This window comes from Salvelinus alpinus, chromosome 7, assembly GCF_045679555.1.
Source record: "Salvelinus alpinus chromosome 7, SLU_Salpinus.1, whole genome shotgun sequence".
In the NCBI taxonomy this organism is placed as follows: domain Eukaryota; kingdom Metazoa; phylum Chordata; class Actinopteri; order Salmoniformes; family Salmonidae; genus Salvelinus; species Salvelinus alpinus.
The window spans coordinates 972,087-995,614 of record NC_092092.1 but is presented as its reverse complement, the minus strand read 5'-3'; the positions used below and the strand labels follow the sequence as shown (position 1 = coordinate 995,614).

The 23,528-nt window shown below is 42.7% G+C and overlaps 1 protein-coding gene and 1 long non-coding RNA gene across 3 annotated transcripts; one reads left to right on the top strand and one right to left on the bottom strand.

Moving 5' to 3' along the window:
* Window positions 1-1,385: 1,385 nt before the first annotated feature.
* On the bottom strand, window positions 1,386-23,309 carry LOC139580311 (pantothenate kinase 1-like). 2 transcript variants are annotated; one of them, XM_071408855.1, is made up of 7 exons: window positions 22,370-23,309; window positions 10,915-11,267; window positions 9,832-10,085; window positions 6,957-7,133; window positions 4,680-4,803; window positions 2,548-2,673; window positions 1,386-2,405 (listed from the first exon to the last, which is right to left on the bottom strand). In XM_071408855.1, the coding sequence occupies exons 1-7, from the start codon at window positions 22,626-22,628 to the stop codon at window positions 2,346-2,348; spliced, it is 1,353 nt and encodes a 450-aa protein (XP_071264956.1). In that variant the 5' UTR covers window positions 22,629-23,309; the 3' UTR covers window positions 1,386-2,345. The 2 variants fall into 2 exon arrangements, with proteins under 2 accessions (XP_071264956.1, XP_071264957.1); XM_071408856.1 differs by lacking the exon at window positions 22,370-23,309 and adding an exon at window positions 20,649-20,779.
* LOC139580312 (uncharacterized) lies at window positions 1,949-13,663 on the top strand. Its single transcript, XR_011676019.1, has 3 exons — window positions 1,949-2,057; window positions 2,294-2,426; window positions 13,284-13,663. It is a non-coding gene; the product is annotated as an uncharacterized lncRNA (long non-coding RNA).
* Window positions 23,310-23,528: the final 219 nt, after the last annotated feature.

Sequence of the window (23,528 nt, the reverse complement as noted above, 5' to 3'; positions counted from 1 at the left end):
CTGACTCGAAGGGCAGTCATATATTCACAAGGCTTCAATACCAGACTTGTAGGTAGTCAGTCATCAGGCGTGTCTAATACATTGATGTAAAAAAAATAAAAAATAAACTTTATTTTAACTTGACTCTATTTAACTTGGCAGGAAATTTGAGGTTTGTAACTACAGAGAAACGTCTTTACGTAATATTACCTTCTCACAGCACAGGGACGTCAGTTACTGACGCATCTTTACAGGACGTTGGTTTTCAGAGGCTTGAGGTGTTTCAACACTTCATTTTATCACATCAGTAGTTATTACACTTCAATAAATATAATATACATTGGTACCTGCTATTGGGGGTAAATATAATATACAAATCTACTATTGGGGAGGGGTCATAAATATTGAAATGGTCATCCCAAATTTAACTCAAATTTAACTTTAATTTAATTGATCCAGACTAGTACATGCATGCATGCAAATGTGAACAGGGGATGCTTGCAATAACTCTGAGCCAAAAACAACAAACGATACAGAAAACCACAAAATGAACATTTGAAAAATCATCCCCCCTCAAAATGAAAAAATAAATAAAATAAAGATCTTTATGAAATCAAGTCAGAATCCCATGCAGTTGAATGATACCATCTACTAACCCGACCAAACTCCATGTTGCAGTGGAACTCTGACTTCACATAGGTCTAACTGGAGCCTTCACAAAGAACCACACTGAACCGTAAACACTTTACATGAAGAAAGAGAGACCGTAGGGCACGGAAAAACATAGTTCTACTAAAAAACAAAAAGGCAACAAAAACAGGTTTGAGGTGAGAAGTGAGAGGCACAGAGTAGCCAGTAAGTAAACTGCTACCCAGTTTGACAACGGTGCCACCTGATAGGCGGAGGCCATTAACCAACAGGGAGAGGAGGAAGGCAAAAAACAGAACATTCTGTGATGTCATAATAAGGTTGAGACATTGGATTCTAACAGAGGTGCCAACGTTTTAGGAGGTCGTTAACGATGGACGCAATAAATGGGCTGTTTCTTTGACTGAAATACCTAAGACAACAGGTAAAACATGTCTAGTGTAATGGTCCTTCAATTTTCTAGCTACAAGCACATTCACATTGAACAGCTTTAACTGATGTATAAAACAAGAAAATTGATAGCAGCTATGGGAATTGCTTTGGGGGCCAAAATAGAGATTTTCTGTCAACTGCAGGTAATGAACCCTTTGCACTGGGTGATTTTTCAAATGTTCATTTTGTGGTTTTCTGTATCGTTTGTTGTTTTTGGCTCAGAGTTATTGCAAGCATCCCCTGTTCACATTTGCATGCATGCATGTACTAGTCTGGATCAATTAAAAGATAAAATACTTAAAAAAAAAATCACTATGTAGACTAACTGCTGCCAGTAGTTATGTACCTTTATTACAACTACGTTAGATAAAACACCACAAAACAGTCCTTACTAGGCAATTCAAACACTAGGCGATGCTACATCACCACTGGCTGTAGAGTGGGTGTCGTCATGGTCCGAGGTTTGGAGAAGATAGGGCACACATTCTTAGTGAGATAGGCAGGTGTGAAACAAACAGAAGTGGACACTTGTACTGGACGTGGAGCATCTCAAAATAACCAAAGTATCAAGATCGTAGATCTGTCAGGTTAAGATCATATATCTTAACCTGACAGACGTACCAACAGAACTTCATCACTAAAAGAGACTAAAGACTACAGAACTTCATCACTAAAAGAGACTAGAGAGTTTGAGGAGGCTGGTGAACCAAGGGTTTATAACACCCCATATCTGTTAACCATGATGAATGAAAATGATGAAATGTGCCACAAGCGACAGAGGACAGTGGACCCTCGTTGTGACACGCTGAATTACAAGGGACAGTCAATTATGATGAATCAGCCTCTTTGGTCCCTTCATTTGATACAAATGGAACTAAACCCCTTTCCCCCTTTTTCACAAAGATGGACAGAACAACAGCAGCAGACCAGGCAATATTCATATGTTGAGAGAAACTCCCTTTCCTCTATACCGAAGACTGCAGACTCCTGTCACACAGGTGAAATCTCAGCAGGTTTTGGCTTTAGTGCACTCTAGAACTACGAAAATAGATATTTACACACAGTACCAAGAACTAACACCGTCTCTGTGACCCTTAGCACTTACCTGCCACCCAGGCAGGGTTCATGACATGAGACATTACATTAGCTTTATTAAAACCTCTATTCGAGGGGATTTTAGGGAAGAGAGTTAAAAAGATATTTAGAGTTAAACTATTAAAATGGCTTTTTCCAGTTTCCTGTATGGGCTTGTCGGCAGCTTCTTGAGGGATGATATGGGCACGTCATCATGGCTCCTCAGACGACTTCAACAGCTCCAGGAATGCCCCAACCGCGCCAAAATATCCCTACAGAAAACATACAACGTGGTAAATATAGCATTATTACTCAAATTATGATTATGACATCTGGGAGCTACGGGGGTAGAGTTGACAACTTTGTTTACATTCAGTCTGACAGAATCTAAATCTTCCAACTCAAGTGTTGTACCTCGTGTTCTAAGAACAAGGCCTTCAGTTGTCCCTTGGACCAGAAGTCCATGGCGTAGGCCAGCAGCTTGGTAGACACGGTGTTGATCCGTAAGAAATTCCCAACAAACACAACTCTCTCGATTTTCTGAAAGTGAAAATGTCAGTGTAGTGGCATCATTTCAATGCAAAACATGTCATGTATCCAAAACATACAGAGACAGTCAATACACAGTTTATAACAGAACTCCAGAAACATTTTTATTTATGTAGTTCTGTCCTTGCTGTTGTTGTCTATTAGTGTTCTGTATTATGTCATGTTTCATGTTGTGTGGACTTGAAGAGTAGCTGCTGCTTTTGTAACAGCCAATGGGGATCCTATGAAAAAACAAACAGCCAATGGGGATCCTAATAAAGTACCAACAGCCAATGGGGATCCTAATAAAGCACCAACAGCCAATGGGGATCCTAATAAAACCCCAACAGCCAATGGGGATCCTAATAAAACCCCAACAGCCAATGGGGATCCTAATAAAACCCCAACAGCCAATGGGGATCCTAATAAAACCCCAACAGCCAATGGGGATCCTAATAAAATCCCAACAGCCAATGGGGATCCTAATAAAATCCCAACAGCCAATGGGGATCCTAATAAAATCCCAACAGCCAATGGGGATCCTAATAAAATCCCAACAGCCAATGGGGATCCTAATAAAATCCCAACAGCCAATGGGGATCCTAATAAAATCCCAACAGCCAATGGGGATCCTAATAAAATCCCAACAGCCAATGGGGATCCTAATAAAATCCCAACAGCCAATGGGGATCCTAATGAAATCCCAACAGCCAATGGGGATCCTAATGAAATCCCAACAGCCAATGGGGATCCTAATAAAATCCCAACAGCCAATGGGGATCCTAATAAAATCCCAACAGCCAATGGGGATCCTAATAAAATCCCAACAGCCAATGGGGATCCTAATAAAATCCCAACAGCCAATGGGGATCCTAATAAAATCCCAACAGCCAATGGGGATCCTAATGAAATCCCAACAGCCAATGGGGATCCTAATAAAATACCAACAGCCAATGGGGATCCTAATGAAATACCAACAGCCAATGGGGATCCTAATAAAATACCAACAGCCAATGGGGATCCTAATAAATAAGTACTCATGATTACCACAAAGTGGAGCTAAAAGTCTGCTGTACTTCCCCTGTTATCAGTGTACAAGGCCAGAGCTGAGAAGTCAGCTGGTACAGTATCTGTACTGTTGTGTCGCCGTTGAACTGAACTGCCTTGCACTTATTGTCCTGTCTGTACTATCACTGACACAAACATTTTTAAAAAGCAGCCCCACATCTGAGTGATCTTGTAGCAGGTGTGTGGGAACGTCAAATAAAAGAGAAACCTGCACACTGCTCTTTGCTAGTATCACTTATTTTATTCACGCTTATGTGTCGGCCTCTTGGCCTTTTGTCAGAACTATCACTATTAGAGAGAGATCCCGGACACTAAAACATTGTTGCTTGGCAATAAAGTATTCTATACTGTAGTTCAGGCTTTTGGAAAAGGTCTACGGGCCAGATGGTGGCGGAGATGAAGTTCTGTGCGCTTTGAAAGCCCTGTACAATGCTGCTTGATCACCACGCCACAAGGAAACACTGTAAAGAAGCTGAAAGCAAAACAGAAAACCACCCAAAAAAGAGTGAAATGTGGTCGTCTCACCTAGCTACTGAAACAGTATTGCTTCCGTTCCCCTCCTTGCCGTCAACCTGGGCTCGAACCAGGGACCACCTGAACACGTCATCAACTGCCTCCCGCGAAGCATCGTTATCTATCGCTCAACAAAACCCGCACAGCTCTTACAGAGCAAGGGAAACAACTTACTTCAAGGTCTCGGAGTGAGTGACGTCATCGATTGAAACGCTACTAGCGCGCACCGCTAACGAGCTAGCCATTTCACACCGGTTACACTACCTTAAGATGAATACACTGACTAAGTCACTCTGGATAACTGACTAAAATGACTCAGATGTTAAAAAAAAAAAGTGTAAATACAAATAAGCCCTTTAGACAACGACTTCTCCTGAAAACAGAGTGAATGAATATTAATATGATGCGAACTGCAGGGAGAATGTTTGTGCGGTTACCTCGTTGACGGCACACATGCGTGCGATGGAACCTATGTTATTGGTGATGGTGACCAGCATCGCCCGCGCCAGGTCCTCTTTGCTGATGGAGTCTCGTTTCTGCTTGCTCATCATGTGGCCAAAGCTGTGTTTTAAAAGAACAAAAGCATAACATAAGAATCACAGGAACTTCTATTAGGAATCAACAAAATTCTTCTTTAATTGAAAAACAATAACAAAAAGAGAGTTTTGTTAAGAATTACAAAAGAGAATTGAACATCGTAACTCAAGACCAGTGATAAAGATCACTTCTGGGACAAAGACACTGTTACTTAACCTACATTGCACCTTGTACTGTGTAGTTGTAGCTTATATCCGTGTGCTTTTACAGTTCATTAACTACCATAACAATTACATTTATGGTTAAATACACACACACACACACACACACACACACACATACATATATGTGTATGTGTATATATACACATACATTTGAAGTCAGAAGTTTACATACACCTTAGCCAAATACATTTAAAAACTCAGTTAACAATTTCTGACATTTAATCCTAGTAAGAATTCCCTGTCTTAGGTCAGTTAGGATCACCACTTTATTTTAAGAATGTGAAATGTCAGAATAATAGTAGAGAGAATGATTTATTTCAGCTTTTATTTCTTTCATCACATTCCCAGTGGGTCAGAAGTTTACATACACTCATTTAGTATTTGGTAGCATTGCCTTTAAATTGTTTAACTTGGGTCAAATGTTTCGGGTAGCCTTCCACAAGCTTCCCACAATATGTTGGATGAATTTTGGCTCATTCCTCCTGACAGAGCTGGTGTAACTGAGACAGGTTTGTAGGCCTCCTTGCTCGCATACACTTTTTCAGTTCTGCACACACATTTTCTATGCGATTGAGGTCAGGGCTTTGTGATGGCCACTCCAATACCTCGACTTTGTTGTCCTTAAGCCATTTTGCCACAACTTTGGAAGTATACTTGGGGTCATTGTCCATTTGCGACCAAGCTTTAACTTCCTGACTGATGTCTTGAGATGTTGCTTCAATATATCCACATACTTTTCCTGCCTCATGATGCCATCTATTTTGTGAAGTGCACTAGTCCCTCCTGCAGCAAAGCACCCAGACAACATGATGCTACCCCATGCTTCACAGTTGGGATGGTGTTCTTCGGCTTGCAAGTCTCCCCCTTTTTCCTCCAAACATAACGATGGTCATTATGGCCAAAGAGTTCTATTTTTGTTTCATCAGACCAGAGGACTCGTTTTACTGTGGATATAGATACTTTTGTACCCGTTTCCTCTAGCATACGTACAATAGTACGTTCATCTCTAGGAGACAGAATGCGTCTCCTTCCTGAGCGGTATGAAGGCTGCGTGGTCCCATGGTGTTTATACTTGCGTACTATTGTTTGTAAAGATGAACGTGGTACCTTCATGCATTTGGAAATTGCTCCCAAGGATGAACCAGACTTGTGGAGGTCTACAATTTATTTTATCTGGTCTTGGCTGATTTCCCCATGATGTCAAGCAAAGAGGCACTGAGTTTGAAGGTATGCATTGAAATACATCCACAGGTACACCTCCAATTGACTCAAATTATGTTAGCCTATCAGAAGCTTCTAAAGCCATGACATCATTTTCTGGAATTTTCCTTGCTGTTTAAAGGCACAGTCAACTTAGTGTATGTAAACTTCTGACCCACTGGAATTGTGATACAGTGAATTATAAGTCTGTTAACAATTGTTGTAAAAATTACTTGTCATACACAAAGTAGATGTCCTAACCGACTTGCCAAAACTATAGTTTGTTAACAAGAAATTTGTGGAGTGGTTGAAAAACGAGTGTTAATGACTCCAACCTAAGTGTATGTAAACTTCCGACTTCAACTGTACATGCATACAGTACCAGTCAAAAGTTGACACACCTACTCATTCCAGGGTTTCTCTTTATTTTTTACTATTTTCTACATTGTAGAATGGTAGTAAAGACATTGAAACTATGAAATAACACATATGTAATCATGTAGTAACCAAACAAAAGTGTTAAACAAATCAAAATAAGTATATATTTTAGATTCTTTAAAGTAGCCACCCTTTACCTTGATGACAGCTTTGCACACTCTTGGCATTTAACTGATTTCCTTCAATATTTCAAATTGTTGCAGGTTGCATTTATATATTTTTGTTCAGTGTATATATTATCATGGTTGATATAATGGAACATATATAAACACATATCCAGTATAATGTCCCAGTACTGAGTGGTCCCTCCTTCACCTGGAGGCCACAGCAGATCCTTGGAGGCTGAAGCGTTCATAGTCTCCTCCGTAGATATCCCTCACCAGCTTGTCCACATTGCTGCTGTCGCCTCTGCTAGCCATATCCAGAGCCTCTTCAAAAGTCTCACAGCCAGTCAGCAGGCAGCACAGGCCCAGGAACGTACCCCCACCAAGACTGAGAGGAGGACACAGAGAAGGGATCAGTGGGCACATTGACATCAAATCGTAAAATGTTTGACATTTTTTAGTTACACACGTGCATGCTTCAAGTTACGGTTTCGCCCCCTCGTGCTGGGGAAGGGTCATGGAAAGTGGTTCTGAATGAACATACAGCAGTGGCCTAAAAAGGAGTCCCCTCTCAGCCTGAGACAGAGAGTGCTTGTGGGGGTAGGCAGAACAGGTCACAGTGGAACTTGTAAGCTGACCCAAAACCCTCAGGAACTGTCACAAGGCCAAGGAACTGTCATTTAACCCTGACTTAACCACAGCCAAGTTATCCTTTTCAGTGGTGTAAATACTTAAGTAAAAATACTTTAAAAAGTACTACTTAAGTAGTTTTTTTTAGGGTATCTGTACTTGGACTATTTATATTTTTTGACAACGTGTACTTTTACTCCACTACATTCCTAAAGAAAATAATGTACTTTTTATTCCTTACATTTTCCCTGACACCCAAAGTACTTACATTGTGAATGCTTAGCAGGACAAGACAATGGTCAAATTCACACACTTATCAAGAGAACATCCCTGCTCTTCCCTACTGCCTCTGATCTGGAGGACTCACTAAACCCAACGCTTCATTTGTAAATTATGTGTTGGAGTGTGACCCTAGATATCCGTACATTTAAAAATAAAAATGGCGCCGTCTGGTTTGTCTAATATAAGGAATTTGAAATGATTTATACTTTTGATACTTAAGTATATTTAAAACCAAATACTTTTAGACTTTTACTCAAGTAGAATTTTATTCTGTGGCTTTCACTTGAGTCATGACAATTATGTTCTTTTTCCACAACAGATCCTTTTGCCAACCCAACCCTGACTTAACCCTGGTCAAGTTAATCCTGGTCAAGTTAACCCTGGTCAAGTTAACCCTGGTCAAGTTAACCCTGGTCAAGTTAACCCTGGTCAAGTTAACCCTGGTCAAGTTAACCCTGGTCAAGTTAACCCTGGTCAAGTTAACCCTGGTCAAGTTAACCCTGGTCAAGTTAACCCTGGTCAAGTTAACCCTGGTCAAGTTATCCTTTAATTAACCAACCTAACCCCGACTTAACCATGACCAAGTAATCCTTAAACCAACCTAAGCCTGACTTAACCATGACCAAGTAATCTTTAAACCAACCTAAGCCTCACTTAACCATGACCAAGTAATCCTTAAACCAACCTAAGCCTGACTTAACTCTTTAAAAGAAGGATAACTTGGCCGTGGTTAAGTCAGGCTTAGGTTGGTTTAAGGATAACTTGGTTAACGGAAAGCTTAAAAATGACAAATACCAGCAACATTTCAGTTTCATCCCTGTGACATTTTCTATGTAGAGATGTTCCAAGGTTGAACTGATGTAAATATAGACTGTCCCTGTGCAATGAGCAGACAGACAGTATCTACTGTCCAGGGAACATGGTAAATATAGACTGTCCCTGTGCAAAGAGCAGACAGACAGTATCTACCGTCTAGGGAACATGGTAAATATAGACTGTCCCTGTGCAACGAGCAGGCAGACAGTATCTACTGTCCAGGGTACATGGTAAATATAGACTGTCCCTGTGCAACGAGCAGGCAGACAGTATCTACTGTCCAGGGAACATGGTAAATATAGACTGTCCCTGTGCAACGAGCAGACAGACAGTATCTACTGTCCAGGGAACATGGTAAATATAGACTGTCCCTGTGCAAAGAGCAGACAGACAGTATCTACTGTCCAGGGAACATGGTACATATAGACTGTCCCTGTGCAACGAGCAGACAGACAGTATCTACTGTCCAGGGAACATGGTAAATATAGACTGTCCCTGTGCAAAGAGCAGACAGACAGTATCTACTGTCCAGGGAACATGGTACATATAGACTGTCCCTGTGCAAAGAGCAGACAGACAGTATCTACTGTCTAGGGAACATGGTACATATAGACTGTCCCTGTGCAACGAGCAGGCAGACAGTATCTACTGTCTAGGGAACATGGTAAATATAGACTGTCCCTGTGCAACGGGCAGACAGACAGTATCTACTGTCTAGGGAACATGGTAAATATAGACTGTCCCTGTGCAACGAGCAGACAGACAGTATCTACTATTGATTGATTGACTATGACTTTTTAAAATCACCCAGCAGTGCTATTTGCAGAGTTAGCTCCAGGTAAATGTTTCAATTATTCAGCCATTCCTGAACCTGCAACCTAAAACAAACTACATATGGACAGTACCAAAACAAATGATCTAATGATTCTGTCTCTTCGTAGTAAAGAATAGAGTTGTAAATGATTGTTTTTCTCTGTAATCTCTGTTGACATTACATGGTATGATGATTCTCTCTCTTTTTAAATGAGGAAAACTACAAATCTGGGGCTTTTTGAAGATGACAGTTCCTTTCTGTACAATGACTCTCCACATGCTAGAAAACAACTCTCACTTAGGTCATTGACCTGGGAAAACCCAGTCCATTGACGAACAGTAAAAATGACTTTGAACTGTTGTCAAAGCATGTAGATACTGTATATAAAACCAATACAACAAATGGATTTGAATTGGCATTGGTGAACAGCACTGTCCTGAAACATTTCAGATTTTAAACACTTCCATAAATTATAAAATGCAGACCTTGCAAGCTTAAAAAAATATATTTAAAAAAGTGAATCCCTGTCCACTGTGTCCTGTACCTGGTGCCGGTGACCCGTTTGTAGTTGTCTTTGGAGTACACAGCCAGGATGCTAACCCCAGATCCAATGTTGACCAGCAGCATAGGGAACGGGTCGGCCAGACTGCACGGTGTCTTCACGCTGTTCTGGGTGTCTGACGGGTTCTCAAAGTAGAAGCACTCAGGGTGGCCGTTGAAGCTCACGGAGTCCACGTAGAGCAGGCCATGAATCAGACAGTCAAGCTCATCCAGCTTCAACAGCTCTAAATCAGCCATCTGTAGAGGGGGAGGAGGAGGAGAGAGGTGGGTGTGAGGCAAATCAAAGCATGGAGCAAAACCTCAGTCGGAGTTGAGGGAGCAGGTGACTATGTAAACAACATCAGGTCTGCGGTCAGAGAACAGAGAGGCCCAGCCGGCCAGCACCACAAACAAGTGCCTGACAGCACAGCTGGTCTTCGCAGCACTGGTACAGTAACGCATCGACCTCAACAAGTCCAGAGAAAAGACATTATATATATATATATTATATATTACACAGAACACCTTTCCTTGACTGGAATCAAATCAAGGTGTTTAGTCCCAGGGTCCTTAGCTTAGTGATGAGCTTTGTGGGCACTATGGTGTTGAACACTGAGCTGTAGTCAATGAACAGCATTCTCACATAGGTGTTCCTTTTGTCCAGGTGGGAAAGGGCAGTGTGGAGTGCAATTGAGAGATTGCGTCATCTGTGGATCTGTTGGGGCATTATGCGAATTGGAGTGGGTCTAGGGTTTCTGGGATAATGGTGTTGATGTGAGCCATTACCAGCCTTTCAAAGAACTTCATGGCTACAGACGTGAGTGCTACGGGACGGTAGTCATTTAGGCAGGTTACCTTCGCTTTCTTGGGAACAGGGACTATGGTGGTCTGCTTGAAACAAGTAGCTATTACAGACTTATGGTCAGATTTGCCAAATGGAGGGCGAGGGAGAGCTTCGTACGCGTCTCTGTGTGTGGACTAAAGGTGGTCTAGAGGTTTTTTCCCCCTCTGGTTGTACATGTGACATGCTGGTAGAAATGAGGCTGCAAGGTTGTCAGGTCACCCGTTGTCTCATTCTCTCACTCACCGTTCTGAAGTCGTTCTCGAACTTGTAGGCCCCTCCGCCAGTGGCGCAGAGCGTGGTGTGAAGGCTGGAGAAGTTCTTGTCGCTGCCCATCTGGATGAAGCGGTGCATGGCCTGCGTTGGGAAGCGGATGAAGTGCAGGTTGCCCGTCCGGCCACACATGGTCAGGTTCTTCAGTTCCAGGTGGACGTCTCGGACACCTGTCTTCCCGTACGCCGTGTTGGAGGTCAGGTAGCGGCGGATGCTCTTCAAGTTTTCCACTTCTTCCTGTTCCTCCTCCGCCGTGATGTCCTTAGGCTCGAAGTAGACCAGCTTCACCAGAGTACCGCCGATGTCCATCCCGAACCAGGGGAAGGCTGTCAAGGCAAAACAAGAAATACATTAGCATTGAAGGTGTTATTATCGCATGGTTACTGTGTCGTTTGCCTGTCATTTCGCTGCCGTATCCCTGTCATCAGAACCAATCAGTCTGCCTCATGCATTTAATTGTTCAATTACATTTTTTTATTTTATTAAATGTAACCTTTATTTAACTAGGCAAGTCAGTTAAGAACAAATTCTTATTTACAATGATGGTCTACCTGGGAACAGTGGGTTAACTACCTTGTTCAGGGGCAGAACAACGGATTTTTACCTTGTCAGCTCGGGGATTCGATCCAGCAACCTTTCGGTTATTAGTCCAACGCTCTAACCACTAGGCTACCTACCGCCCCTCCACTTTAACCACTAGGCTACCTACCGCCCCTCCACTCTAACCACTAGGCTACCTACCGCCCCGTTCATGCAGTTGGAAAGCAAGGTTGCATTTAAGACAGCAATAGTATTCTTAATACCCCCTAAAAAAGAAATCCATGCCTTTTGCAACCAAAGTGTCTGTTGTGCCCTTGAGAATTCCCTTCTCCCAGCTCACATGGCTTGCTCAGATATCTAATTTCTTATTAGCCAATGCCTGTCACGTGATCAGATCCTTCTCACAGGTATCGCAGCTCCAAAGTAGTCTACAAGTGAAGACAGACATCGGGAATGCAACCATGCGCCTCCTTATCGAATTCCGAATATGAACTGTCCACATTTACTTTTCGTCAGCCAACAAGATGAGTAGTCCTAACGAACAGCAAAAGCACTAGCCTATGAATCTACTATCCGCCATACTACAAAAGTTTACCTATTCTATTGGTCAGATTGTCCTCCTCCTGTGACGAGAAAGGAAAATTCCAAACATACTCTGGTACAGTTGTGGGAAGCGATAGATCCCAAATTAATACAACCACTGCACGTCAAAAAAACACTTTTAAAAAGCAAATGATGCAACAGATCAGAACGTTTAGCTTAAAATGTTGATAAATTATTGGGCTATTTCTTCACATTGTAAGCGCAGCAATGTGCACGAGGCAGTAGGCTATAAGCGCAGATGTTTCAGCGTCGTCCGGGTTACGGGGAGGGTTTGGCCGGAAGGGATTTCCACCACTGCTTTCAATGTAGCACCGTCATAGGATACCACCTTTCCAACAAGTCAGTTCGTCAAATTTCTGCCCTGCTAGAGCTGTCCCACGCAACTGTAAGTGTGAAAGAACTTGACTGGCCTGCACAGAGCCCTGACCTTAACCCCACCGAACACCTTTGGGATGAATTGGAACACCGACTGCGAGCCAGGCATAATCGCCCAACATCAGTGCCCAGACCTCACTAATGCTCTTGTGGCTGAAAGGAAGCAAGTCCTCTCAGCAATGTTCCAACATCTAGTGGAAAGCCTTCCCAGAAGAGTGGAGGCTGTTATAGCAGCAAAGTGCGGGACCAACTCCATATTAATGCTCATCATTTTGGAATGAGATGTTGGACGAGCAGTTGTCCACATTCTTTTGTTCATGTAATGTATTTTAAAAATGTTGACTGCCTCTGCTCAGATTGCAAGGTGGGTGATGTTGCAGTGACCTCTCTCTCCTATCAGAACGAACAGTGCCTCAAGTATGCCGACAGAATCAAGCCTCAAGTATGCCGACAGAATCAAGCCTCAAGTATGCCGACAGAATCAACTATTCCGACAGAATCAAGTATGCCGACAGAATCAAGCCTTTAGATATGAATAATTATTCTCCGAAACCCAACCATTATTCTACTTTATATTTGTCAAAACATGACTGGCGTTAAGCCTACAGTGCCTTAGGAATGTATTTCAGACCCCTTGACTTTTTACACATTTTTGTTACGTTGAAACGTTATTCTAAAACGGAATAAATAAAACATTTTCCTCGTCAATCTACACACAATGCCCCATAATGACAAAGCAAAAACTGGTTTGTAGAAATGTTTGCAAATGTATTAAAAACTAAAAACTGAAGAAATCTTATTTACATAAGTATTCCTTCCAACAGGACAACGACCCTAAGCACACAGCCAAGACAACGCAGGAGTGGCTTCGGGGACAAGTCTCTGAATGTCCTTGAGTGGCCGAGCCAGAAGCCGGACTTGAACCCGATCGAACATCTCTGGAGAGACCTGAAAATAGCTGTGCAGCGACACTTCCCATCCAACCCGACAGAGCTTAAGAGGATCTGCAGAGAAGAATGGGAGAAACTCCCCAAATACAGCTGTGCCAAGCTTGTAGCTTCATACCCAAGAAGACTTGATGCTGCCTCCCAAGTGGCGCAGTGGTCTACATGATTCCATAGGTGTCATTTCATAGTTTTGATGTCTTCACTATTATTCTACAATTTAGAAAATAGTAAAAAATAAAGAAAAATCCCAGAATGAGTAGGTGTGTCCAAACTTTTGACTGGTACTGTATGTTTTACAAGTTTGGATAGCATAGTACAGTGAGTGGAGCACAGTAGAGGGTGCAGTATATTGCACTGTACTCTACTAAACTATACGGTACTGCACTAAACTATACTCTATTATACTGCATAGGGCGGTATACCATATTTTACTATATATACACACACACCGGTATTTATGCACGGACCGGTTTGGGTTTTTACTTTACCTTCTATAACGTTATTTTAATATTTGGTTTGTTCAAATTGTGTAGCGCTGTGTGTAACGTCCATTTTTATAGTTTACTCCGCTACTTGTGTCATCCCTCTCCCCTCTCTCTCCATGCCGCTTTCCACACAGACCTAGTCCCACCCCCCGTCACTCAAGGAGCGCATTTGTTGTTGCTTGACAACGAGACACTTTCGTTCTGTCTGCATGGTCAACGCAGCACATGCAACAATGTTGATGACAACGATGTTAACACTTTGATCTTAATATCAATCCACAAGCGTAATATAATTGCAATATTAGTTTGTGTTTCTTACATCTGCAAACACCTAGTTTGTATTTTCTTAGCAAGTTAATTAAGCTAAATCGTGTTAGCCACTAATGCTAATCACTAGTTAGCTGGCTAGCTAATAAAAATACTGAGCTAGCTAATACAGCCTGATCCCAGTACTGGTGCAGGCTTAAATCAGCATGTTGTTTGTGCAACAGTATCTTCTAAATCAAAGAGTTATAGGCGAAGCATGAATATGTTGGCTATATCAACAAAGATTTAATGTAGCCAAAGATTATAGGGTCTCCTAAGAAACACTGAACGTCACTTTGGTTCCTACCCTGTCGCAATAACTCGTCCGTGGCATTTTAATTTGTTGTTATGTCAAACACTGTATTCAAAGTGCCCACTATTATTTATATTCTAACTATAGAATTATAATAAACATTCCATTTCCATGATTCCAAAAGTTCACCTAAGTGTTTTGATCTAAATCACAATTGCACCATTTGGTTAAAAATAAGGCCAAGTATTTCGATACACAAAGGAGTGCCGGAATTGCAGACATTGATGGAAATGCAGGAAAATATTTTAGGTTGAAGTTGAATTGAACAGTATTTTTTAAATTTCGCCTTTATTTAACCAGGTAGGCAAGTTGAGAACAAGTTCTCATTTACAACTGCGACCTGGCCAAGATAAAGCAAAGCAGTTCGACACATACAACAACACAGAGTTACACATGGAGTAAAACAAACATACAGTCAATAATACAGTAGAAAAATAAGTCTATATACAATGTGAGCAAATGAGGTGAGAAGGGAGGTAAAGGCAATAAATAGGCCATGGTGGCGAAGTAAATACAATATAGCAAGTAAAACACTGGAATGGTAGGTAGATTTGACAGTAGATGAGTGTGCAAAGTAGAAATACTGGGATGCAAAGGAGCTATATAAATAATACAGTAGGGGAAGAGGTAGTTGTTTGGGCTATTTATAGATGGGCTATGTACAGGTGCAGTGATCTGTGAGCTGCTCTGACAGTATAAAACAATCCGAATGGAGAAAGACCCATTGAAATATATATGAATATATGTGTTGCCACCCTAGGGTGAAAACACTACCCATAAAGCAAATGTAGAACTTTTATTTATCAAAAACATAAAATACCATCAAATACTGTCATGAATTTTAAAAATACCATATATGATATTTTGACCATATCTCCCAGCCCTAGTACTGCGCTGCACTCTACGCCACTGCGATATCCAAACCTATGAAACATGAGGAGAATAACAATCATAGCCATATTTATCAATTTCTGTGTAGTACAAATCAGAGACCCCTGATGTAATTCAATTACTGAGTGTAAATCAATTTCACTTACTGTACTATAATAACCAAAAGAGATTTTTTCAAAACTCAAGGTGCCATATCATAGCTGACAGCCCATTCTTTCTGCAGACGTCTGTGAATCTTAATTGGGAGGAGATTTTTAAACAGAGTCACATTAAAAACCTAAGGGAAATTTGATTATTAGTCCGTTACCAAAGATTGCATTGGCACAGTTCTTCCACCAAAAATTAGTTTTTTGTAAATTTTTCTGTGAAAATTGTTGAAAGTAGTCCTTGTGCATAGACTTGTATGGTTTGTTAAACTTTGAAATCAAATGTTTCTTTTGTCAAAGCGTATTTCCGTTATTATGGAATTGTCCTTAAACCATATCTGATAGGAATCCACGAAAACATGCAGGGGAGTAATAAATATATATATTTTTTAATCATCTTTAAAGAGCCTTGAAAAAAATAAAATAAAGCACACTGTACAGCAAAGACTATAAAACTAAAACAAGATAACCCTCACTTCCAACTGATTAAATGAGACCAAGGTCTGCAGTTCCAACCTTTTCTTAGGTTGAAGGATTACTAGGGCAATAGGCAAACCTGCCTCCCTGGTAGTGGAATCATTCTTTATCAGGGAGCAAGGCTAGAGGCACATGACAGTCACCCCACCAGAGGCACCTGCCCTGTCCTGCTTTAGGGGCTGTGTGTGTGTGTGTGTGTGTGTCCAGATGAAGGGGCAGTGTGACGAACAGACAGACCAGGACATGTGGGTGAAAGGTGTCCGTTTTCCTTCCCCTCCCCCGGCTCTCTGCAGCCACAAGGGGGTTGAGAAGGTGTCTGTGTGTGGAGAGGGGAGGTGTGTGGGGAGAGGAGAGGTGTGTGGGGAGAGGAGAGGTGTGTGGGGAGAGGAGAGGTGTGTGGGGAGAGGAGAGGTGAGGTGTGTGGAGAGGAGAGGGGAGGTGTGTGTGGAGAGGGGAGGTGAGGTGTGTGGAGAGGAGAGGGGAGGTGTGTGTGGAGAGGGGAGGTGTGTGGGGAGAGGGGAGGTGTGTGTGGAGAGGAGAGGTGTGTGTGGAGAGGAGAGGTGTGTGTGGAGAGGGGAGGTGTGTGTGTGTGGAGAGGGGAGGTGTGTGTGTGGAGAGGGGAGGTGTGTGTGTGTGTGAGAGGGGAGGTGTGTGTGTGTGGAGAGGGGAGGTGTGTGTGTGGAGAGGGGAGGTGTGTGTGTAGAGAGGGGAGGTGTGTGTGGAGAGGGGAGGTGTGTGGGGAGAGGGTGGTGTGTGGGGAGAGGGGAGGTGTGTGGGGAGAGGGGGAGGTGTGTGGGGAGAGGGGAGGTGTGTGGGGAGAGGGGAGGTGTGTGTGGAGAGGGGAGGTGTGTGTGGAGAGGGGAGGTGTGGAGAGGAGAGGTGTGTGGTGTGTAGGAGGAGGTGTGTGGGGAGAGGGGAGGTGTGTGTAGAGGAGAGGTGTGTGGGGAGAGGGAGGTGTGTGGGGAGAGGGGAGGTGTGTGGGGAGAGGGGAGGTGTGTGGGGAGAGGAGAGGTGTGTGTGTGGAGAGGGGAGGTGTGTGGGGAGAGGAGAGGTGTGTGGGGAGAGGAGAGGTGTGTGGGGAGAGGGGAGGTGTGTGTGGAGAGGGGAGGTGTGTGTGGAGAGGGGAGGTGTGTGTGTGTGAGAGGGGAGGTGTGTGTGTAGAGAGGGGAGGTGTGTGTGTGTGGAGAGGGGAGGTGTGTGTGTGGGAGAGGGGAGGTGTGTGTGTGGAGAGGGGAGGTGTGTGTGGAGAGGGGAGGTGTGTGTGGAGAGAGGAGGTGTGTGTGTAGAGAGGGGAGGTGTGTGGAGAGAGGGGAGGTGTGTGTGTAGAGAGGGGAGGTGTGTGGTAGAGAGGGGAGGTGTGTGTGTAGAGAGGGGAGGTGTGTGGGGAGAGGGGAGGTGTGTGGGGAGAGGGGAGGTGTGTGGGGAGAGGGGAGGTGTGTGGGGAGAGGAGAGGTGTGTGGGGAGAGGGGAGGTGTGGTGGAGAGGGGAGGTGTGTCTGGAGATGTGAAATAATAAAACAGGTCACAGTAGAGGTAACATATTTATCTATCTGTAAGTGATCTTTATTCAGAATGTCTTCTAATTCTGGTCTGTGATTCTCGTTCACATCCTGTTATGACGTGTCACTATAATCTGAATATCTGTTGGAGTTCAGGAGGTTTTGAAAAATGTTCTATTCCCCTACTCCCTTCAGTTTCTTTCTCTTTGCCCTATCAATGCTACAGGATAAGTGATGGGTATACACTGTAGCCCAGGGTTGGGGTCAATTCCATTTCAATTCAAGAAGTACATTCCAAATTGTCTTCAATGCTTTTCAATGAGAAATATGGAATGTGGAATTGGAATGTACTTTCTGAATTGAAATGGAGCCCAACCCTGCTGAAGTTTACCATACTGCACATCTCCTCTTGATATTACAATGCAAGAGACAAGAACCTATTCTTCTTTGGACCGTAATGTTATGCACGTTTTAAATGTTGTATTGATCGCTGCTGCCGCCGCCACCTTGGCCAGGTCTCTCTTCCTTAAAAAGAGACTGTCTCAATGGGCTTTTCCTGGTTAGAAATACACTACCGTTTAAAAGTTTGGGGTCACATTAGAAATATCCTTGTTTTTGAAAGAAAAGCAAAAAAAAATTGACCATTAAAATAACATCAAATTGATCAGAAACACAGTGTAGACATTGTTAATGTTAATTAATCTCTCCAGGAACAGGGTTGGAGTTAAAACCTACAGGAGGGTATCTCTCCAGGAACAGGGTTGGAGTTAAAAACCTACAGGAGGGTATCTCTCCAGGAACAGGGTTGGAGTTAAAAACCTACAGGAGGGTCTCTCTCCAGGAACAGGGTTGGAGTTAAAACCTACAGGAGGGTCTCTCTCCAGGAACAGGGTTGGAGTTAAAAACCTACAGGAGGGTATCTCCAGGAACAGGGTTGGAGTTAAAAACCTACAGGAGGGTCTCTCTCCAGGAACAGGGTTGGAGTTAAAACCTACAGGAGGGCCAGCTCTCCAGGAACAGGGTTGGAGTTAAAAACCTGACCCAGGAGGGCTATCTCTCCAGGAACAGGGTTGGAGTTAAAAACCTGACCCAGGAGGGCTATCTCTCCAGGAACAGGGTTGGAGTTAAAAACCTACAGGAGGGCTGTCTCTCCAGGAACAGGGTTGGAGTTAAAACCTGGCACAGGAGGGTATCTCTCCAGGAACAGGGTTGGAGTTAAAAACCTGACCCAGGAGGGCTATCTCTCCAGGAACAGGGTTGGAGTTAAAACCTGACCCAGGATGAGCTATCTCTCCAGGAACAGGGTTGGAGTTAAAAACCTGACCCAGGAGGGCTATCTCTCCTGTAAGTTGAACTCCAGCCCTGGCTCTGGAGTTAACAAACCTACAGGAGGGTCTCTCTCCAGGAACAGGGCTTGGAGTTAGAAACCTCCAGGAGGGTCTCTCTCCAGGAACAGGGTCTGGAGTCTAAAAACCTAGCAGGAGGGTAATCTTAACCAGGTTAGTTACAACTGGGGTTGGAGTTAAAAACCTACAGGAGGGTCTCTCTCCAGGAACAGGGTTGGAGTTAAAACCTACAGGAGGGTCTCTCTCCAGGAACAGGGTTGGAGTTAAAAACCTACAGGAGGGTATCTCTCCAGGAACAGGGTTGGAGTTAAAAACCTACAGGAGGGTTTCTCTCCAGGAACAGGGTTGGAGTTAAAAACCTACAGGAGGGTATCTCTCCAGGAACAGGGTTAGAGTTAAAAACCTACAGGAGGGTATCTCTCCAGGAACAGGGTTAGAGAGCCCTGATAGGCTATTGGTTTGCCTACTCAAGTTTCTCTAAAGGCGCCTAAATTGAAATGTTCTGCAGTTGCTTGGTGGCTGCCAAATAAACTGATGTGGTACTATAATTAATTGCTACTAAAATGTACAGTGTATTTAAGGGAAAATTCCACTCAAAAAAATACAATGTGGTATTTGTTTTATTAGTCCATTGTTGATATAGTCACAACATGTTTTAAATGCCAGCATATCATGACCACCTGAGATGTAGGCAAATAGGAGCTGTGTTTGCTTTACCCAATTCTGATGCAGTACTTCATGCAATCCCCCCTGGGTAGATAACCTATAGCTATAATAATCAATGGTAAATGTTAAGGAGATGAGCTCATCCAAATGACAGCTCAGAAAGAATGTTGAGTGTGTTGCCAAGTTGAATGTGCAATATATTCTTGTGTAATACAGTACACCACTTCAGATTAAAATCAGGCCTAATTTGAAATCTCTCTATATTGATGCTGATATTGATCACACCATTTTGGTACAGTGTGTGTTACTGATATGTCCATCTATAGGCTCGGTTGGTATGCATGCCATTTATGTGACTACATTCTGCATGGCATTAGACATAGTTAGTGGTTTAAATCATATCGTTTATGGTAAATGGCTTCAGTAAACTTGAAGTATGCATTGTAACATTAGCATGTGAAAAAAAATCTCAGGGTCAGACCTATCAAATTGGCACCAAAGATCAACATTTACAGTTGGACAACAGATTAATTATTATCCAACAATATTGGCTTCTGATGTGAACATTAGGTTCTGAATATAGTCGATGAATATAGTCGATAGGGACCAACATTAGGTTCTGAATATAGTCGATAGGGACCAACATTAGGTTCTGAATATAGTCGATAGGGACCAACATTAGGTTCTGAATATAGTTTATGGGACCAAGAGATACAATGCTGGTGTCGATGAAAGCGTCCACTTGACTGAAAGCTCATCGAGGTACCTCTAAAAACCAGAGTAGGACATGCGCGACAACTAGGGCATAACAGAGAACACTTATTTACTCTCTCCAGTCTCACACAATTAGAGCTGAGGAATGCCGACTAGCAGGCTTAACCAATGGGACCGCTGAACTTGTACCCCGGGAGGTCTGTACTAGAGAGAAACTCAACAATACTGGAGAGAATGTCTCTCAATGACCCCCGAGAGTGTTAAATAATGGCAGTGCAGAATAGCCCTACTTGTGACAACATTTGTAATCTACTCTGTACCTTATTCCTTTCATACTGTATGTTCGAGTTTCGAGAGGCTCAAATTCCATTGTCATGGAAACAATAGTAAACCAACTCACCTGGCTTCGTTACATTTCTCGGTTTCATAGTGGTGTGCTCAGGTGAATGCAAACACACTTATGAATACCCCGAAAGAATACAGGTATGCAAAGTTAAGATCAGTGTTTTTACAATCCTTTGTTTCCCCCAGTTTCAGTTGTTACAGCAAATTAAAACAGTCTTGCATCGTGACTTTGTCTGCCAAGTTTTAACTTCTAACAGAAACCAGGGAAAAGGGAATTTTTTAACATTCGGGGGCGGCGCCCTGGCTCTTTCACCCAGCCTTGCGGAGATAAGGGCAGCCGCTAATTGGCCGAAGTACACCAACCCTTCTTATCAGGAGCGATTTCAGCACACCTTCTGACTGAGCGGACACCAATCACGGTGCAACTAATACAAAAACAAAAGGAGTCACTTGTTTTCTATTGAATGACAAAATAACGTGGCTGGGTCTAACACCACAACGCGGCTGATCTAATAATAGATCACATCCAGCACATCATTGTTAATATTAGGAGCAAACTAGTTTAATAGGGTGGTTTACTGACAGCCTAAAGTAGTCACAGCCCCTTTGATCGCTATCAGAATCACTTTTAATTCTCCTAGTACATTTACACATACCTGAATTTTGACTCTGAAATGATGCTGCCAGCAAAAGACAAACAGTAAACTGACAGAATATAGACAGAGGAATTGACACAATCTATAAACAGCAGAATGTATACAACACAGGAGCATCAACCAAAACACCCTGGCTACTCTCACTGGAACGACAACCTGGCCCCTTAAATGACGACGCAAGACGTTCGGTACCACGCATAGCTGGCTATGCAACTTGTTTAAATGCAGCGTCTTTAAATGACATGTAGCACAGTGGCTTACAAACCTCTACCCGGTGACCCCCGGACGTAGGCCTATCACAAGTTTGTTGTAACCCCTAAACTAACTCACCTGATTAACCTACCGGTAATCAAGTGCTTGGTGATTAGTTGACAGACTAAAATCGGGTGTGATCTGTGGTGGGAAAAATACCCATGCATCATACTTGAGTCAAAGTCAAGAGACCTTTATAGTAAAAGACTCAAGTAGTATTTTACTGGGTGACTTTTACTTGAGTAAAAGTTTTGAAGTATTTGGTTTTAAATATACTTAAGTATCAAAAGGTAAAAATCATTTCAAATTCCTTATATTAAGCAAACAAGACGGCACCATTTTCTAGTTTTTTCTTCTTCATTTACGGATATCTGGGGTCCCACTCCAACACCATTTACAAACAAAGCATGTGTGTTTAGTGAGTCCACCAGATCAGAGGCAGTAGGGATGACCAGGGATGTTCTCTTGATAAGTGTGTGAATTGGACCATTTTACTGTCCTGCTAAGCATTCAAAATATAACGACTACTTTTGGGTGTGAGGGAAATTGTATGAAATAAAAAGTAAATACTTTTCTTTAGGAATGTAGTGGAGTAAAAGTACTTGTTGTCAAATATAAATAGTAAAGTACAGATACCCTAAAAAACTTTAAGTAGTATTGAAGTAATTTTAATTAAGTACTTCACACCACTGGGTGTGATAGCTGTGGAATAGTAAAATACATGTTACGGTTGAGGGTCCCCGTAGAGGGGGTTGAAAACCCTCCATTGTAGCTGCCTATAACATAAAATGTGTAATTTGATGAGTAAACACAGAAATGACTAAATGCAAAAGTTACACCTGCAAACACAATTGTCAGTGTCACTTACGTGGTCTGTTTCTCTTCGCCGACTCAACTCTTCTTCGTAACCTGCATCTTTTCGCAGGAGATGACCCATTGGCTTCGACATGATCGGTCTGCAGGTGATGGAAGTGTTCAATATTACTACTAGCACCACTACAGTTTCCACTTGATTTGTACGCGTTACAGCCACCGATGTTAGCCTGAGAATGAAACTCCCTTTGAAGTCCGTTGGCATGACAAGATCCTGAATCTTTTTTTCCGATAATTGATTTTGCTTTATCCATTGTCGCAGTTGTCTAGCTACGTCAGATATCAGGCTAAACTAACTAAACTAACCGAAACGAGGCAAGGAGTTGCTGTCTCTATCTAGCTAGCTCCTACGATAAAATACAACCCTGCGCACCCTCCTTAATTATAATTTTTTTTTAACGAAATTGTTCGAGTAGAAAATATGTATTCGCTCTTAGTACCAATAATGTGCGCCTTTCATTCAGTTGACAAAAGGTGTAAAGACCTATCCGCTTCAACACGTTTTGGCCAGGAGGTCACTGTCGGTAATTTACTTCCGACGTTTACAGTCCGCCGCTACCGCAGTTTCTGAGTTAAAACAGCCGGTAGGCGAGCTAGTTACGTCACAAATAATGGCTCCCGAACCCGTTTGCCCTCTCCAGGGGACACGGGCTGTGATCAGTGCTATTTGTGATCCTCGGGCCGTCCCTACCACAACCTTAACACATTAACTTAACACATTAACTTAACCATGTCAACTGCAATGGAGTAGAGACATCCCAACGATCCCGGATAGTACGGTCCCAAAGGCACCCGTTCTCGTTCTATACAGAAAAATACAAACAAGCATTCAGGTTCATATGTCCAATAAGCAGAACGGTCGTGTTATAGCGTAACCTTAGGCAATGGATAAAATAATTATTGTTAGATTATTTAATGTTACTTCTCTCTGAATGTAGGCTAACGTTCAGCCATGGCTGTGCCGTATTTATAGGTATGTGTTGCGGTCAGTAGCCGTCATGTTGAGGTGATTTATAACACACACGCCGTCAAGCAGAGGGCATGACAGCCAGGCCCGTGTCGTGAACATTTTCCTATGTGTTGAAACTGATGCAGATGGAAAAGCTGTTTACTTCTTGCTATGCCATGTTGTTATTCCCCACCCTGGTTTCTCA

What these genes read in the sequence shown, in the direction of transcription:
- LOC139580311 (XM_071408855.1), bottom strand. Translation starts at nt 22,628, where the DNA reads ATGGATAAAGCAAAATCAATTATCGGAAAAAAAGATTCAGGATCTTGT. An exon ending in AAACGGGTCACCGGCACCAG is followed by an intron (nt 7,134 to 9,831) that starts GTACAGGACACA and finishes TCCTCCTCTCAG; the next exon opens with TCTTGGTGGGGGTACGTTCC. An exon ending in GCATGTGTGCCGTCAACGAG is followed by an intron (nt 2,674 to 4,679) that starts GTAACCGCACAA and finishes TTTCACTTTCAG; the next exon opens with AAAATCGAGAGAGTTGTGTT.